General features: G+C 44.7%; 1 protein-coding gene and 1 pseudogene across 6 annotated transcripts in view; both read left to right on the top strand.

Annotated features, from left to right (window-relative positions):
• The first annotated feature begins 5,546 nt into the window (after window positions 1–5,546).
• On the top strand, window positions 5,547–6,382 carry LOC116865507 (annotated as a pseudogene).
• A 6,376-nt stretch (window positions 6,383–12,758) lies between these two features.
• The window catches only part of HEATR3 (HEAT repeat containing 3), a 72,620-nt gene continuing 67,440 nt past the window's right edge, over window positions 12,759–17,938 (top strand). For 4 of the 6 annotated variants that reach the window (XR_004382278.1, XM_032854529.1, XM_032854530.1 and 1 more), the window contains exons 1-4: window positions 12,759–13,061; window positions 13,193–13,365; window positions 15,292–15,379; window positions 17,345–17,457. Coding sequence is in view for 5 of the 6 variants with exons in the window: in XM_032854529.1 (XP_032710420.1) it covers window positions 12,924–13,061; window positions 13,193–13,365; window positions 15,292–15,379; window positions 17,345–17,457 (512 nt within the window). In the remaining variant the exon portion in view is untranslated. Of the gene's footprint in view, window positions 13,062–13,192; window positions 13,366–15,291; window positions 15,380–17,344; window positions 17,458–17,938 lie in introns of those variants that run through there. The other 2 variants (XM_032854532.1, XM_032854533.1) reach the window with 2 other exon arrangements.

The following is a 17,938-nucleotide window of genomic DNA, read 5'->3' as shown; positions in this document are numbered from 1 at the left end:
TTTTTGCTTTTATTTCCCTTGGCTCAGGAGACATATCTAGAAAAAATATTTCTATGGCTGTGTCAGAAGAATTACTTTCTGTGCTCTCTTCTAGGATTTTTATGGTTTCAGGTCTCACATTTAGTTCCTTAATCCATTTTGAGTTTATTTTGCATATGGTGTAAGAAATGGTATAGTTTCCTTCTTTTGCATGTGGCTGTCCAGTTTTCCCAACAGCATTTGTTGAAGGGACTATCTTTTCCCTGTTGTATATTCTTGCCTCTTTTGTTGAAGATTAATTGACCATACACTTGTGGGTTTGTTTCTGGGATTTCTCTCCTGTTCTGTTGATCTACGTGTCTACTTCTGTGCCAGTACCATACAGTTTTGATCATTGCAGCTCTGTAATATAATTTGAAATCTGGAATTTTGTTACCTCCAGCTTTGTTTTTCCATGAAATCACTATGTATAAATTATACCTGATTAGATTTGTAAACTTAACTTATGCTTATAGAATACTTTTCCCATAAATAACATAGAGTGACTCCTGCCACGAGCTTTCATAGTGAACAGCATTATCACAGTGACCATCACTACCGTATTTTCATGTACTAACAACCATACAGGAAAAGGGTAGTCCAATACAAAAGGCCCAGTGAAAGTCCAGGAGAACTGCTATGCAGTGTCCCCAGGGAACTCCCAGTCCAGATAGGGTAGGAAGATAGGGAGGAAGATCCCCGGGAAGAAACTTGAATTGCTACATTTAAGCATATGGGGAATACTGTTGATAGACAAAGATGTTGGTAATTTAGGAAAAAATAGTGACAGACTGATGGGAAACCAGGATGATGGGGCGGGGGAGGCAATTATTAACCCCACGAAAAATGAAAGATTGTATAAGGAAAGACTTGTGGTTTTAGTGGACTTCCTAGTTCAGTAGTGTGCAATGTTTGCGTTGTCCTAGCACTTTACATGGCAACTGTTGATTTAATCAAAAAATTGTGGGAGGAGCGCCTGGGTGGTTTAGTCAGTCAGTTGAGTGTTTCAGCTCAGGTCATTGATCTCAGGGTCATGGGAGCTGGGATCTGGCTCTGCGCTCAGCCTGAGTCTGCTTATCCCTTTCCCTCCCCTCCCCTGCTTGTGCTCTCTCTTTCTCTTTCTTTAGAAGAATAAACAAAGTCTTCAAAAAAAGAATACATTAAGAAAAAGAATTGTGGGACGGTTTTGTTGGATAAAGGGAGAAATGAGAGAGGGAGTAGAGGAGAGCTAACTCCTTACCTACTGGGGCAAGAAGTCTAGAAATGATATATGATACTGACAAATTAGAAGGCATATTAGCTCTCATTGGGAATATTTGGATAATAATAGAAGAAACAGGTAGAAGGGTTGAGGGTGTTTGCTTCTCAGAGAGGGCTTGGGGCTGGGCAGAAGGAAAGCAGCGACTGCTGTTCCTTTATGACTTTCAGATACTGTATGCCCATGAAATTCTTCCTTTCAGTGAGGCAGCTAAATAAATGAGTTTGCTAGGTGGAGTAGTTCATTTTACAAGAGGAAAAACAGGTCTAGGGGGCCTTTGCCTAATTTGGGAACCTTGTTCTGCTCTTAGTCTTTTTCCATGTTCCTCCTTTATCTGGTGTTTCCTATTAAAACTTTGATTTCCGCAGTTTACTAGCTCTTCAGTGCCTACCAGCAAATTCAGTAGGAGACAGGGGCACCTGACTGGCTCCGTCAGTGGTGCACGTGACTCCTGATTTGGGGTGGGGAGTTCAAGCCCATGTTGGGTGTAGAGCCTACTTTAAAAAATAAAATCAGGGGCTCCTGGGTGGCTCAGTGAGTTAGAGCCTCTGCTTTTGGCTCAGGTCATGATCCCAGGGTCCTAGGATCGAGTCCCACATCGGCCTCTCTGTTCAGCAGGGAGCCTGCTTCTCCGTCTCTCTCTGCCTGCCTGCCTGCCTATTTGTGATCTCCGTCTGTCAAATAAATAAATAAAATCTTTAAAAAAAAAATAAAAAGTAAAATCAGGAGAGGGGCACCTGGGTGGCTCAGTGGGTTAAGCCTCTCTGCCTTCAGCTCAGGTCATGATCTCAGGGTCCTGGAATCGAGCCCTGCATCGGGCTCTCTGCTCAGCGGGGAGCTTGCTCCCCCCCCCCACCCCGCCTGCCTCTCTGCCTACTTGTGATCTCTCTCTCTGTCAAATAAATAAATAAAATCTTTAAAAAAATAGAATAAAACCAGGAGGAAACAATATACTGCAGTTGCTACAACCTAACTCAAGTCTGACTATGTAGGTTCAATTTCCTCTTTGTCATTTACAAATCATGTGTTTTTATGCAAGTAACTTCTCTGTGCCTCAGGTCCCTTGTCTCCAATGTGGGGATATCAACATCCCATGAGCTTGTTGGTGGGTTAAATAGCTTATACACACAAAGCTCTTGGAGCAGTGCCCATAGCAATGGCTCAATAAATACTGTCAATGAGGGGCGCCTGGGCGGCTCAGCTGGTTAAATGTCTACCTTCAGCTCAGGTCAAGATCTCAGGGTCCTGGGATTGAGTCCCACATTGTGCTCTCTGCTCAGTGGGGACTCTGCCTCTCCCTCTGCCTGCTGCCCCCCCACCACTTGTGCTCTCTCTTTCTGACAAATAAATGAAAAAATCTTAAAAATACATACATACATACATACATACATGCATACATACTGTCCATAGGACTCTCACTCTCCGAATAGGGAATGGAACCCATTATAATCACCAGTGAATCTGGGGAAGTGATCAAAACAGGGATAAATTCTATAGGTGTTTAAAAAAAAATAAACTGGGGCACCTGGGTGGGTGGCTCAGATGGTTAAGCATCTGCCTTCGGCTCAGGTCATATCTCTAGGTCCTGGAATCGAACCCCACCTCCGGCTCCCAGCCCATCAGGGAGTCTGCTTCTCCCTCTCCCTCCACATCTCCCCCTGCTCATGTGCTCTCTCTGTATCAAATGAATAAATAAAATCTTTATTGAATAAATGAATAAATAAATTGAATAAATGAATAAATAAAATCTTTAAAAATATAAATAAATACATAAATAAAATAAACTGTATTAAGTTTAATTCACAGATGATAATTCTCTTATTATAAAATATAGTTTTTAGCTACAAAACTGGATAAATTTTGATAAATGTAGCACCCATGTAATAATCACCACGAGGGGGACGCCTGGGTGGCTCAGTTGGTTAAGCAGCTGCCTTTGGCTCAGGTCATGATCCCAGCGTCCTGGGATCGAGTCCCACATCGGGCTCCTTGCTCATCAGGGAGCCTGCTTCTCCCTCTGCCTCTGCTTGCCATTCTGTCTGCCTGTGCTTGCTCTCTCTCCCTCTCTCTCTCTGACAAATAAATAAATAAAATATTAAAAAAAATAATCACCACGAGGAAGGTACAGAACATTTCCATCACTCAAGGGGTCCCTTGTACCACTTCCCAGTCAATTCTTGTCCCCAGCCCCTTGCCCTGGGCAACTACTGTCTGACTTCTATTACTGTGGATTTGTGGTTTCTAGAGTTTTCTCTGTAGTTTCACTATAAACGAAATTATAGCTAATCATACAGTACAATAGTCTTGTGTCTTGCTTCCTTGGCTCAACATGTTTTTGAGATTTTATGTATATGTAGATTTTATGTACATGTACCCATAATTTGTTCCCTTTTTGTTCCTTCAGTTAACTGTTTTTTTTTAAAGATTTTATTATTTATTTATTTATTTGAGAGTGCTATTGGGCAGGGCAGGGGGGGGGTCCGGGAAGGAGGGGGAAAGGAGGAGGAAACAATCTCAAGCAAACTCCTTTCAGCACAGAATCCCACACAGGGCTCGATCCCACAACCCTGAACGTATGACCTGAGCTGAAACCCAAAAGCTGGACGCTTCACCAACCAGCCACGCAGGCGCCCCTCTTCATTTACCTGTGGATGGGCAGGTTAGCTCCAGTTTGGAGCCATTATGAATATTCATGTCAAGCTGCTATGAATATTCATGTGTAAATCTGTGGGTTTATTAACTTTTCTTGGGAATACCTTGAGGTGGAATGGCTGGATTGTAAACTGAGTACAGGATGAAGACCTACCAAACTGGTTTTCTAAAGTGGCTGCTGTGGTTTTTGTTTTGTTTTTTAAGATTTTATTTTTAAGTAATCTCTGTACCCAACATGGGGCTCCAACGCCCAACCCTGAGATCAAGAGTAGCATGCTGTACTGACTGAGCCTGCCGGGTGTCAGGGCAACTGCTTTGTTCTACATTCCCACCAGCACTGATTGAGAGTTCCAGTTGCTGTATACCCACTGAAAGGGCTAAAATGAGAAACACAATGCTTATTTAGGCAATGATATGGAACAACTGGTTTTGTTGACTTTTAGGGTAAGTAATATGCCTTTAGGATGTTTCTTAGCATTCTGGCACAGGATTACCTGTTTTGATCATAGCCATTTAAGGTTTATCCCTTTCCAAAGGTTGGGTGGGTTAGATGGGATTTAGGGCAATCTGTATTAGGAGTAAATCTCACCAGGTAGAAGTGACTTGTTCTAACCTAGGTATTTGTCACAGTGTTTTTGTTTGTTTTTGTCTTGTTTTATTTTGGGCCAAACAGCCAACAAGGCAGGCAATGGATTTCAGGGACAAAGCTACAAATATCCTACAGCACAAAATTGATCTGGCCCATTTCAGGCAATGACATCCAGATACCAGCATTTTTTTTTAAAGACTTTATTTATTTATTTGACAGAGAGAGATCACAAGTAGGCAGAGAGGCAGGCAGAGAGAGAGGAGGAAGCAGGCTCCCTGCTGAGCAGTGATCCCAGGATCTGGGGATCTTGACCCAAGCCGAAGGCAGATGCCCAACTGACTGAGCCACCCAGGTACCCCTTGCCTTTCTATATATGTTTTTAAAGATTTATTTATTTGAGAGAGAGAGCGCACATGAACCCAAATGTGGGGAGGGGCAGAGGGTGATAAAGAATCTCAAGCTGACTCTGGGAGCCTGATGGGGGCATGATCCTCATGGCACTGAGATCATGACCAGAGCCGAAATCAGAAGTCAGAAGCTTGAACCACCCATGTGCCCCAAGTCTGAACTTTTTAGAGAAAGACTGTGTTTTTCTTTTGCATACTTGCAACCATGATTAGAGTTGACCTAGCTTTGCATGTTATATCACATTTGACACAGATTCCTTAGTCAATTTGTAAACTTTTTATACTACTCGAGATGCATAAAACAGCTGTCAGTCATTTTTTTAAAAAAAATTCCTTACTTCCATTTTTACCTGAAAATTGGACAAATCCTGATTTTGATCTGGCATGGAAGGTAATGCAAAAGTGAAAATATGTGATTGCTAAAAAAGAAGGAGGAGGAAGAGGAGGAGGAGGAGAAGAAGAGGAAGAAGAAGAAGGAAAATGTGTGATTGCTCATAGTTATTTTTTTTAATGCTCATAGTTATTTTTTTAAAACCAAAGTGAGATTAGGTTAAAATAAATAAAGGAGCCCTCACTTTCCAACCAGCTGCAGAAAGAGCACACAAATAGTCATTGCCGGGAAATGGGCACTCGCTTTGAGGGTTGCACCACAGAGATGACTAGTGGGGCTGCTGAGTCAGTTTCCGGGGAACCGGTGTCCATGGCGCATGCCTGTTGTCTCCCAGCTGCATCTGATGGCAACAATCCTAATACAGGGATGGCTTGGGTCACGAAAGCAATGCAGGCTCCTGAAGACAGCTACAAGCTGATTTCATCAGTTGACCCGCACTTCCTGAAACTCACCAAAGCAGATGACCAAATCTTTTCTGAGTTTCGGGGAAATGTTGAGAAATCCAGGCTTGATGTATTGGGCTCAGAAGAGCTCAAATCAGAATCAGCTAAAGAGAAGTGGGGGTCATTCTGCTTGAGGTTTGACAGGATCGTGGAAGACTTGAGTTACAGTACTTCGCTACAACAGGATTGGTCTCGGGGCTATCCTGAGGAAAACACCATCTTTGCCCCCCCGGGTAGAATTTTTTGCCATTGAAATTGCCCAGAACTGGAAAGCTATTGCAAAGCCATTTACACCAGTGTTCATGATAAAGAAGAGAAAGAAGGCAACTGTGGCCAAGAGAAAGGGGCTGACAGTGGAAGAGAGGGAAAGGAGACACAGAGGAAAAAAAATCAAAAACCAACAAAGGAAAAGAAAAAGAGAAAGAAGCCAACCAGGAAAGGAACAAGAGTAGTTAAACAGCTGTGTAAGGTAGACAAGGAATAGCACTCTAGAAGCCTTGGTTTGGCTAAGTCTACAGATACTATGTTGTTACTTGCACAGATCCCTGTGGCTAGGTGTATCTCCTTGTGCAATGGAAGACCTGCAGAAGGGACATCTTTTCTAGCCTCATCATCAAGAGGTTGTTCTTGTGTACAAACTGGCTTAAAGGCTATTAGTGGGGTTGCTTATTCCTTGGCATAGTGTTTCTTGGTTCTCACCACTGGTCAAGTAAGAAATTTTATAAATAAATTTCTTTTGGTTCCTAAAAAAAAGTAAAAAAATCAAAGGAGTTCTGAAATACTGTAGTAGTCATTGGATGACCCACAGCTAGCCTTGACATGCCCAAGTAAAACCAGATGGGAATGTACCAGCTCTTCACTGAAAAGCCCACAACTACCTTGACCGAGGGGGTTCGCTGAGACCTGAGCGAGAAGATTAAGAAACTACCAATATCGGGCTCTCTGCTCAGCAGGGAGCCTGCTTCCCTCTCTCTCTGCCTGCTGCTCTGTCTACTTGTGATCTCTGTATGTCAAATAAATAAATAAAATCTTAAAAAAAAAAAAAAAGAAACTACCAATAGGAAGGAAAGGCTGCCTACCTGGGAGCGAAGGAAATACTCTGCAATATTAAATGGGCCTATTTAAAAAAAAAAAGTTTTTTAATTTTTAATTTTAATTTTAATTTTTTATTTTTTTAAAGGTTTTGTTTATTTATTTGACAGAGAGAGAGAGAGAGATCACAAGCAGGCAGAGAGACAGGCAGAGAGAGAGAGGGGGGGAAGCAGGCTCCCTGCTGAGCAGAGAGCCCGATGCTGGGCTTGATCTTAGGATCCTGAGATCATGACCTGAGCTGAAAGCAGAGGCTTAACCCACTGAGCCACCCATGTGCCCCTACGTATAATTTTTAAACTTAATTTTTTAAAGTTTTATGAGTTCTACAAATGTAAGATGGTTTTACTATATGAAACTCTTGTGCTATAAATAACCAGCAAACACCATCCAACAGTATCTAGATGAATGATGCTGACATTAGCAACAAAGTGTCAACTGCTCATCCAGACCTTACAGCCATGGCAGGAATCCCATATCTTACAGCACTGTCTTCTGGGCACCATGGGCGTCCATTGACCCGTGATAGGTGAGTGCAGAGGTAATGGGAAGTGGGGGCCACATTGAGGAGGGAAGAAGTATACTGTATTTCCTTAAAAAATTTTTTTCATGACTTAAAAAATTAGGCAAATACTAACTGCTCATTCTAGAAAACCCCCCAAAATAAAACAGGCCAAAAATCTGATTTTAAAAAAATTCTCCTTCAATTCTACCCAGAGGCCAACACAGGTGCTACTTAGATATGTATAATTTCTTTCTTTCTTTTTTTTTAAAGCATTTTTTAAAAGACTTTATTTATTTATTTGACAGAGAGAGATCCCAAGTAGGCAGAGAGGCAGGTTGGGGGGTGGGGGAAGCAGGCTCCCTGCTGAGCAGAGAGCCCGATGCAGGGATGGATCCCAAGACCCTGGGATCACGACCAGAGCCAAAGGCAGAGGCTTTACCCCACTGAGCCACCCAGGCTCCCCCTTTCTTTTTTCTTTTTCTTTCTTTTTTTTTTTAAGATTTTATTTAGTTATTTGCAGAGAGAGGGAGAGAGCACAGGCAGAAGGAGAAGCAGGTTCCCTGCTGAGCAGGGAGCCCAGTGTGGAACTCGACTCCAAGGATCATGCCCTGAGCTCAACTGACTGAGCCATCCGGGAGTCCTGATATATATACTTTCTTTTTTTTTTTCTATTTTATTTTGTTTATTTATTTGACAGACAAAGATCACAAGTAGGCAGAGAAGCAGGCAGAGAGAGAGGAGGAAGCAGGCTCCCCGCTGAGCAGAGAGCCCGATGTGGGGCTCGATTCCAGGACTCTGGGATCATGACCTGAGTTAAAGGCAGAGGCTTTAACCCACTGAGCCACCCAGGCGCCCTATGATATATATACTTTCATAGATATTTCCTCTATGTGTTTTTCCAAAAAATGGGATTATATTATATATGTTGCTCTATGACCTGCCTCTTCACTTCATAGTACCTGGTGAACACCTTCCTTACTACATGAACAAACAAAGGATTATGTGCAACAAGTTAAAAAATTGACTCATATGAACATAGTAACTATGTGCCAGTTCCTTAAGGAAGGAACCAGGAGGATGGGAAAGCTGGTTTAAAAGAGAAACAGAAATGTATAGTCAGTGAGGAAACAGTTGCTTAGCTAAGATTAGACATCAAATTAACAATGTTCTCCAAGGCAATGGAATTGTATCCTTTGAGGTTATATTTTCTACTCAATAGAAATAATTTGTATCTTAAGTGGACAAAATTATTTACAATTTATTGATCTATAATTCAGTTTTTAACTTCAAAGGGGCTAGGCCCATATGTAAGCAGTCACTCAACAAAAGTACATTTCTAGGGCCCTAAAACTCATAGGAGGTATAAACAGATGGGAGACTGCATACCAGGAAAACTGAGATGATTCATGACATGGTGTACGGGGGAAACTTGCTGAGCCATACAGTTCCCCCAGGCCCAGGTAACGGAAAGTCCAAGGGAGATTCTGAGATGCCTAGGGAGACTCCTGGGAAATGATGTGTTGGCTCTGTTGACATGGGGTATGTTATGTAAAGATTTGAACCTGATTCTACGTGGTTCAGTCACGTACCTACCCAAGACTGTCAAAGATTTTTAAGAAATAGAGATCAGAGTGTTTTCTTTTCTTTCTTTCTTTTTTTTTTTTTTTTGTAAGATTCTATTTATTTGCGAGAGAGAGAGAGAACACGAGCAAGAGAGCGTGAGCAGTGGGGAGGGGCAGGGGGAGAGGGGGAAGCAGGCTCCATTGAGCAAGGTCCCAAGACCCTAAGATCATGACCTGAGACAAAGGCAGATGCTTAACTGGCTGAGCCACCCAGGCACCCTGATCAGAGTATTTTTTCAGAAAGATTACATTTATACGAAGGGAGAGAAACAGGAATCTGTGAGAACAGCGAGCTCCTATTTAAAATGTATGTGACCAATAATTGAGTATAAGCATTTTTAAAAAAAGATTTTATTTATCAGAGAGAGAGAGAGAGACAGCAAGAGAGGGAACACAAGCAAGGGGAGTGAGAGAGGGAGAAGCAGGCTTCCCACTGAGCAGGGAGCCCAATGTGGGGCTAGGTCCCAGGACCCTGGGATCATGACCTGAGCTGAAGGCAGACGCTTAACAACTGAACCACCCAGGCACCCCTATAAACATTTTTATTGTATCAAGGAAAGAGGCTCTATGCAGTCTAATTCAAAAATTCCCTTTCAACAGAGATAATTTGTAGGAAAAAAGGATGGTTGGATAATCATTGCTTGACTGGATTTTTAAAAAGTGACTGGTTACAGATTATTAGACCAGTTAAAGGTCACCAGGCTCCTCCTAAAACTGCTGTCTTTCTAGTTCCCAGAAAGGATCTTACATTCATCAAATAAAGTTTATCATTCATTTTAACACAAATGCTCATTTCTCCCAGGAAAGAGTAACTAATGAAAACAGATCACAGGGTTGTCCCGGGCTAAGGTTTTGGACCATTTTTTCTTGCTCATCCCCACAGTCAGAGAAACAACATAATTTTTTTTTTTTTTTAAATCTCCTCCTGTTCTGTCTGGATGGCATGCCCAACTCTTTCCTGACTATGTGATCTCTATTCATTCGAGAAATTACATGTCTATTCTGTGCCAGAGAGGCCTTGTTGGGCCAGTGCTGGGAGTACATGATGTGTGTAAATGGGCAGTCTCGTCCTCCCTGGGTTTAGTGCGCTGTTGGAGGCGCTGTGTGGGGGTGTGTCTGAGTGTTATACACAATGAATTTAAGGGGCGCCTGGGTGGTGCGCGTAGTCAGCTGAGCATCCGACTCTTAGTTTCGGCTCAGGTCAGGTTCTCAGGGTGGTGAGATAGAGCCCCACGGTGGGCTCTGTGCTCAGCACAGAGTCTAATTAAGACTCCCTCTCCCCGGGGCGCCTGGGTGGCTCAGTCATTTAAGCACCTGCCTTCAGGTCAGGTCATGGTCTCAAGTTCCTAGGATGGAGCCCCGCATAGGGCTCCCTGCTCAGTGGGGAGCCTGCTTCTCCTCTGCCTCTGCCACTACCCCTGCTCATACTGTGTCTCTCAAATAAATAAATAAAAACTTAAAAAAAAACTCTATCTACCTCTCCCTCTGCCCCTCCCCCATGCTCGCTCTCTCTCTCTCTCTCTCTCTCAAATAAATAAATCTTTAAAAAGATGAAATAGTAATTAATTTTGAGCTGTTCTTTGAAGCAAGGGAACAAGACAAGTGCAGTCTCAAGAGAGCTCTGTCTCAGACTTTGAAATCACAGGAGCTACCTATGAAGAAGTGACACATGGCATTCACCAGGACAAGGATGGGGACTGGGCCTTTTTAAGGTCTTTAGGCAGAGGAGGTCTCGGCCCTGTGGAGGGTGGCTAAGGGCCAGAGTGTAGGAGGTAACGTGAGATGAAGGTGGAATCCGGCCTTGCTGCTTCCTACCTGCTACCTGGTAAGATTCGGATCTTCATTCTCAGAGAAAGGGAAACCACTGAAAGGTTTTTGTTGTTGTTGATTTTTTTAAGATTTTACTTATTTATTTGACAGACAGAGATCACAACTAGGCAGAGAGGCAGGCAGAGGGAGAGAAAGGGAAGCGGTCTCCCCGCGGAGCAGGGAGCCTGACGTGGGGCTCTATCCCAGGACCGTGGGATCATGACCTGAGCTGAAGGCAGAGGCTTTAACCCACTGAGCCACCCAGGCGTCCCCCACTGAAATGTTTTAGTCAAGGGAGTGAATATAAGAAGGATGGAAGAAAAAAAATCACTCTAGCTACTCTTATGGTTAGGCAAGGTAGGAAAAGAGAGACCAGAAGGCCCTGCGGTCAAGGCAAGAGAAGACAATAGCTCGGACTGGGGAGGTGGCAGGATAAAACCCACCAAATAGACAGATGTAGGAAGTAAAACCTACCAATATACATTTGGTGCTCCACGTTGTCCTTGTACTTATAGTGGTCTTTGATAAGCTAGAAAATTTGTACAAGCTTAGCTACACCTCTGTGACTATTTTTCAAAATATGCTATAGTAACTAATGTTATTTCCCATACTGGACGGTCCACTCCTTGAAGGGAGGGTTGCCACGGGGTAGAACTTTTCTCCCATACAATATTGACCTGGAAGCTATGAATTTTGGGGGTGCTCGATATGTACATGTTTAATTGTAAAGACTACAGAAGATCCTCTTGTGTAATTCCTTCTTTCTTAGTGCTATACTAGAACTATTCAACTATTACGTAATTATGCATTTAACACAGCTCTCTCTAAATTGTAACCCCCCTAAGGACAAGGACAAAGGACAGGGACCAAATCTGCTTTGGTTATTGCTTTATTCCATTGCCCAGCACTGTACCTGGAGCTCAATAATTTGTTCAAGAATCATTTTGCTGTTAAACATTTAAACCAAAACCATGTAGTAATACTTACTGTGTGCCAGTGAATGTTCTTAGCACCTTAAACACACTTAACATATTTAATCCTTATACCGACTCCGTTAGGTATTTATTATTGGTTTTCTCATTTTTACAAATGAGGAAACCGAGGCAGGAAGATTAACTTAAGGGAGTCCATTTTATCAAAAGCTGATATACATTTGGGAACCTGGGTGGCTCAGTCGGTTGCAATGACTCCTGGTTTGCGCTGGGTCCTGATCTCCAGTAGTGAGATCCAGCCCCCGGTGGTTACAGCAGAGTCTGCTTAAGACTCTCTCTCCCTCTGCTCTTCCCCCTCAAATAAATAAATCTTTTTAAAAAATAGGTGTGCAGGGCTCCTGGGTGGCTCAGTTGGATGAGCGGCTGCCTTCGGCTCAGGTCATGATCCCGGACTTCCAGGATCGAGTCCCGCATAAGGCTCCTAGTTCTTGGGGAGTCCGCTTCTCCCTCTGACCTCCTCTCTCATGTTCTCTCTCATTCATTCTCTCTCAAATAAATAAATAAAATCTTAAAAAATAAAATAAAAATAAAAAATATACGTGCATTCATTCTAAAACATTAACTGGACTTCTGACTATGACAGCCGTTGTGCTAGGTCCTGGGAAAACACACACACACACACACACACACACACACAAAATCGTGGTTAATAATTTTTAGCACCTATAAATTAAATACGTCAGATTTGGTGTTAGGCGCTTTACACAATTTTAGGTAAGCTTCACAATAGCCTTGCAAGTTAGGTATCCTTAGTCGCCTTTGGTTACCACGGAAATAAAGGTTTGGCAAGGTTCAGTGACAATAAACGTCAGCGGCTGGTGAGACGCGCGCTCAAAGCAGCTGGTGGGAGACCCGTTTAATGTCCAGCCGCTTCCTTCCCGGAGGAAACAGAAGTCCACCCCTCGTCCTGGTCTGGCTCCGCCCATCCTCCATTGCGCCTGCGTAGTCCCCGCGCCAGCACCTCCTGCCCGCCGACACGCGGCGCGCCTGCGCACTGCTTCCCCATGTGGGCTCGGGCCGTCAGCGGGCCCGGCTGAGCACTGGCCCCGAGACCCCATCGGCCACAGGACCTTGCCACCAGCTCAGCAGCATCCACCGTCCTGCTGTTGCCCTCCTCTCTCGGTCTTTCCCCCGCAGCGCACATCGCCATGGGCAAGAGCCGGACGAAGCGCTTCAAACGACCTCAGTTCTCCCCTACGGGCGACTGTCAGGCCGAAGCGGTAGCGGCGGCGAACGGGACCGAGGGAGAGGAGGACGACGGGCCGGCGGCGGAGCTGCTAGAAAAGGTGAGGCGGGGGCTCGCGGGGGCCGCGAGGGGCGGGGCTCGCGCGGAGCCCCGGGGCCGCTCGGCTCACCCGTGTCGTGGTCTCCGCGCCTGCGCTCTGCGCCGCCTCTGACACTTGTTCCCCTCCCGCAGCTTCAGCACCCGAGCGCGGAGGTGCGCGAGTGCGCCTGCGCGGGGCTGGCCCGGCTGGTGCAGCAGCGGCCGGCGCTGCCGGGCCTGGCACGTCGGGATGCAGTGCGCCGCCTCGGGCCGCTGCTGCTCGACCCCAGCCTGGCGGTGAGGGAGACGGCGGCCGGCGCGCTGAGGTGAGCCGGGAGAGGGGGTCGCGGCCGCTAGCCAGCACGCGTATGTGCCACGGACCGTCGCTTAGCACCGTGCACTTGCCTGCGGCAGCTCGGGACACCCACGACTGCCCAGGGTCTCCCATTTGCAGAGCGGGGGATGTGAACTCAGGCTGCAGACTCCAGGGGAGCCCACCCCTCCCGGGCCACACACATTCCATCTGTCCGGCTGGCTGCTTGAGCTGCAGCAGCTATCTGTCAGGGAGCCTGCCCGCAAGGCCTAACATAGTTCCCGCGCTCTCCAAGAACCCTCCAAAGTCCCGAGGTTTCGTGAGCTCTTCCAGTGCGTGTGGCAGGTGTTCTAGGTGCAGGGGGTTTGAGCAGACAGCGTTGAGCAAGAGCGCCCAGGTCCCTGCCCCCGCCCAGGTCCCTGCCCCCACAGAACCCATGCTGATGGGGAGACAGGAGACTAGGAAACTGGTAAAACGGGTAATAGTAGATAGTGAGAAGTACTATGGAGAGTACCAGGAGGATGATGAGCCGGAGGCGGGAAGTTACTTTAAATTCAGATCCGTAGATGACACTTACCTGATACATCAGAGCCAGGCATGAAAATCCAGGGAAAGAGCATTCCCCGCGGAGGGAACAGCAAAGCATTGAGGCAGCAGAGGACTTGGCATGGTTAAAGAACAGAAAGGTTGGGACGCCTGGGTGTCTCAATTGGTTGAGCATCTGCCTTCAGCTCAGGTCATGCATGATCCCAGCATCCTGAGATCGAGTCCTGCATCTGGCTCCTTGCTCAGCAGGGAGCCTGCTTCTCTCTCTGCCTGCTGCTCCCCCTGCTTGTGGTCCCCTGCATGCTCTCTCTCTCTGACAAATGAATAAATAAAATCTTAAAAAAAAAAAAAAAGGTTAGTGTGGTTGAACAGAGTGTGGGGGGGTGGGTATCATAGGAGATGAGGTTGGAGTGATGGACAGAGTCTGTGGAGTAGGGCTAAGGGGCCTATTTGTGAGCGGGAGTGGCCTGATCTAATTTTACCTTTTAAAAAGGCTACTCTGGTGGCTGTACAGAGAATGGACTGTAGAGGGGGCAAGAGTAGAAGTTAATATTTGCAGTTCTTGCCACTCTGTTACATTATGTTTCATTCATTGATTTAGCAAGTGTGTTTTGTGTGCCTCCTAGCACCAGGCAATGGGCTAGGTAGGCTGTGGACACATGTTAGTGAATAAGACAGACATAATTTCTGTCCTTAATGGATCTTGCAGTACTGAGGGAGATGGGCATTAAGCAAATTAATCACACAAGTGTATAATTACAACCAGTGGTAATTACACAGGGTGCTATGAGAGGATGTAACTGGGGGCTCACAGAAGAAAACCCTAATGGGGGGATGGGGATTAGCCACATGCTGGAGGAAACTGCGTGTAGGAAGCCCTACCCTATCTCTGAGGCTTGCATGTCCTGGGAGCACCTGGAAGTTTGTGGGGACATCTTCTGCTTCATCTCCATGTCCTCAGCGCCTGCGCTGCTGTGCACACAGAAGACAAGCAAGCAGTGTCTTCCCAATTAGAATTCAATTTTGCCGGGGTTCCTTCGGGGGCTCTCATTCAGCCTCACCCTTGCTTGCCTTGAAGTCTTCATCCCAAGAAAAGGTCCCTTCATATCAGATCATGCTGTGATTTGTTTGCATTAAATAGGAAGTCTTCTCCCCTCTCCCTTCTCTGTTGCCGTGCACCTGTGCATTGTCTCAAACTTCAAAATTAAGTTGTTACGTGGAACAAGGATCAGAACAGATGGAAATCTGGGGATTGGTTCTGCAGTATCTTGCAGAAATCATAAGCACTTTCATCTGGGAAAGTTAAATGTGGGTAGAGATTAAATTTGAGAGCTTAAAAGGGTTTTGTGACATGTGCTCAGAGAAAGTAAAACATTTTAAACTTTGTGTGTAGAAACCTCAGTGCTTGTGGAGGTTTTGAAGTTTGTGATGACATGGTGACTAAGGATATCATGACTCCTCTGGTTGCACTGCTGAAAGAGGTAGGTGCTGGTTAAAATATCTACATGGTAGCTTTTAACTGTAGCTTTTTGTATACACACTTAGTGTTTTTTTTTTTTAATTTGTTTTTTTGTTTGTTTTTAGCATTTTGGTATTAGTTATTTTGTCTTCTCTCAAAACATTCTATGGGAATTTTGTTTCTTTTCCTAGAAACATTGATTTCTCATCATTGATACCAATCTCTATTATGTTGACCCTACTCTCTTTATTTATATGCTAGTTGGAAAGGACCTTCCTAAAACTATAGGCTGTTTCCTTTAGACCTTAAATTTTGTAAATAAAAATAATTAGTCTTTATGGAGTGCTTATTTTTGTGTCAGGTGGTGTTTTATGTATTATTTAATCCTTGCAGCAGGCCATTTTGGAAGGTGGTTTTCCTGTTTTACAGCTGAGAAAGCTGAGGCATGACTTGCTACAAAGATTACATTTTCCAATTTAGTATCATGCCAACTTATTGCATGATAATTCAGGTATTAAGTTCAGGTATTAAGCAGCTCTTTATCAGGGTACCTGGGTGACTCAGTCAGTTAAGTGACTGAGTCTTGATCTCAGCTCAGGTCTTGATCTCAGAGTCGTAAGTTCAAGCCCCACATTGGGCTCCACGCTGGGCTCCGCACCTGGTGTGGGCTACTACATTAAAAAAATAAAGTAAAATAATGGCTCAGTGGTTGGGCTTCTGCCTTTGGGTCGGGTCATGGTCTCAGGGTCCTGGGATCGAGCCTCACATCAGGCTCTCTGCTCAGCAGGGAACCTGCCTCCTCCTCCCTCTCTGCCTAACTCTCTGCCTACTTGTGATCTCTCTTTCTCTCTGTCAGATAAATAAATAAAATCTTAAAAAAAAAAAAAATAGAAGAGGCCCCCTCTCTAAGGTGCTTCTGGTCCACTCTTCTGTATTGGTGGATGATTTTTTTTTTAAAAGATTTTATTTATTTATTTGATAGAGAGCAGAGAGCACAAGGATGGGGAGTGGCAGAAGAAGAGGGAGAAGCAGGCTTCCTGCTGAGCAGTGAACCCAATGTGGGACTCAATCCCAGGTCTGACCTGAGCCTAAGGCAGATGTCCAACCAACTGAGCCACCCAGGGGCCCCTTGATGGATAATTTTTAGTTAGGTCTTTATAAAGAATATCCAATTTTGTTGAGTGGCATCAGTTTTACTCTGTTTAGAGTGTTGGTTCTGAACTGGTGGTGATTTGCCCCACAGGGGACATTGGGCAGGGTCTGGAGACGTTTTTGATTTGAGGGTAGGTGTTGCTACTGGTGTGCAGTGGGTAGAGGACCATAGTGCTGCTACACATCCTGCAATGCACATGTCAGCCCCCACAACAAAGAATCAGCCAGTCCAAAGTGCCAGTGGTGCTGGGATCAAGAAGCCCTGCTTTAGAGCAAGCCCTGTATTATGCTAGAGGGGGCAGGACCACAGTGGTACTGGGCACCAGCTTTGCAGCCAGCATACCTGGGTCTGAATCCCAGCTCTGCCGGGTACTAACTACAGCTTCAGCAATCTCCCAGTAGCTCAGTTTCCTCTTTGTAGTAGCTGATCTGCTTCACTGGTGTGTGGTCAGGATTCAGTGACTTAATGGACAGCGCTTAGACTGGTGCCTTGCACATAGAAGGCACTGTATGGACAGTGGGCTTATTGCGTGTTACCTTTCTGTGCCTGATTTACTCTCTTTACTGCATGAGATGAAATACTTTGTATTGATTTTATATTTTAAAATGTTAAGTGCTTTGTATCCAGTTTGTACAATGACTTGTGATCTTCCTTGCCTGTATTTCTTGCCAGAAGGGAGCAGGATTGTGGGAAGGGTACTGCTTATGACAATTTGATGAGCTTGTTAAGCACTATAATTTCTGATGTTTAGTTTTTGCTATTCTTCACTATCATTAGCCTTTTTGTTTAATTATTCTTTTGAACCAGGGTACTAATCATGATATTTGGTTACAGTGTAGCGCTGGCCTGGATTCAAATGAGATGTCTCCACAAGAAAAAAAAGATCAGAACAGAAATTCTATTGAGAACATAGCCAATGAGGCCATGAATGTGCTGTGGAATATATGGTAAGAATCTTTGCAAACACAGCCTCCTTTGCAAACACGGCTCAGGGATTTTCTGTTAAACTGCAGTCTCTGTTTTCCTTGGTGTGAATCGCTGCTGTCAGTGCTTCGTGGGAGCATTAGCCCTCCTTCCTTTCTTTGGAAAGGACCTGAAAAAGTACTGTCTGTACTCTCTTTCCTGAATGCCTGTGAGCCCTATCTATATCATTTCCAGTTGTCCTAGCTCTTCCCATTTCTGTTTTATACTTCGTGTTTTAAGTTGTATATATTTAAGTTGCATACACATGTACACATCTGCAATTACTTTAACACATGTATGCCTTATCTTGCTGGTTATACCTGACTTTACTATACCTGACTCTTGTGGGCAGGCTCATAGTGGTGTCGTGGTAACTGGATAGGTAGATAGGCAGGCAGGCAGGGCAGAAAATAGTTTATCTTTAGATAACAGCATTGAGTTTCATAATTGAGTCAACTCTGTTTA

Source organism: Lontra canadensis, unplaced genomic scaffold (genome assembly GCF_010015895.1).
Source record: "Lontra canadensis isolate GAN:19392208 unplaced genomic scaffold, GSC_riverotter_1.0 scaffold8, whole genome shotgun sequence".
Taxonomy (NCBI): Eukaryota; Metazoa; Chordata; class Mammalia; order Carnivora; family Mustelidae; genus Lontra; species Lontra canadensis.
The sequence above is the reverse complement of the archived record's forward strand: the minus strand, read 5'-3'. Positions and strand labels throughout refer to the sequence as shown.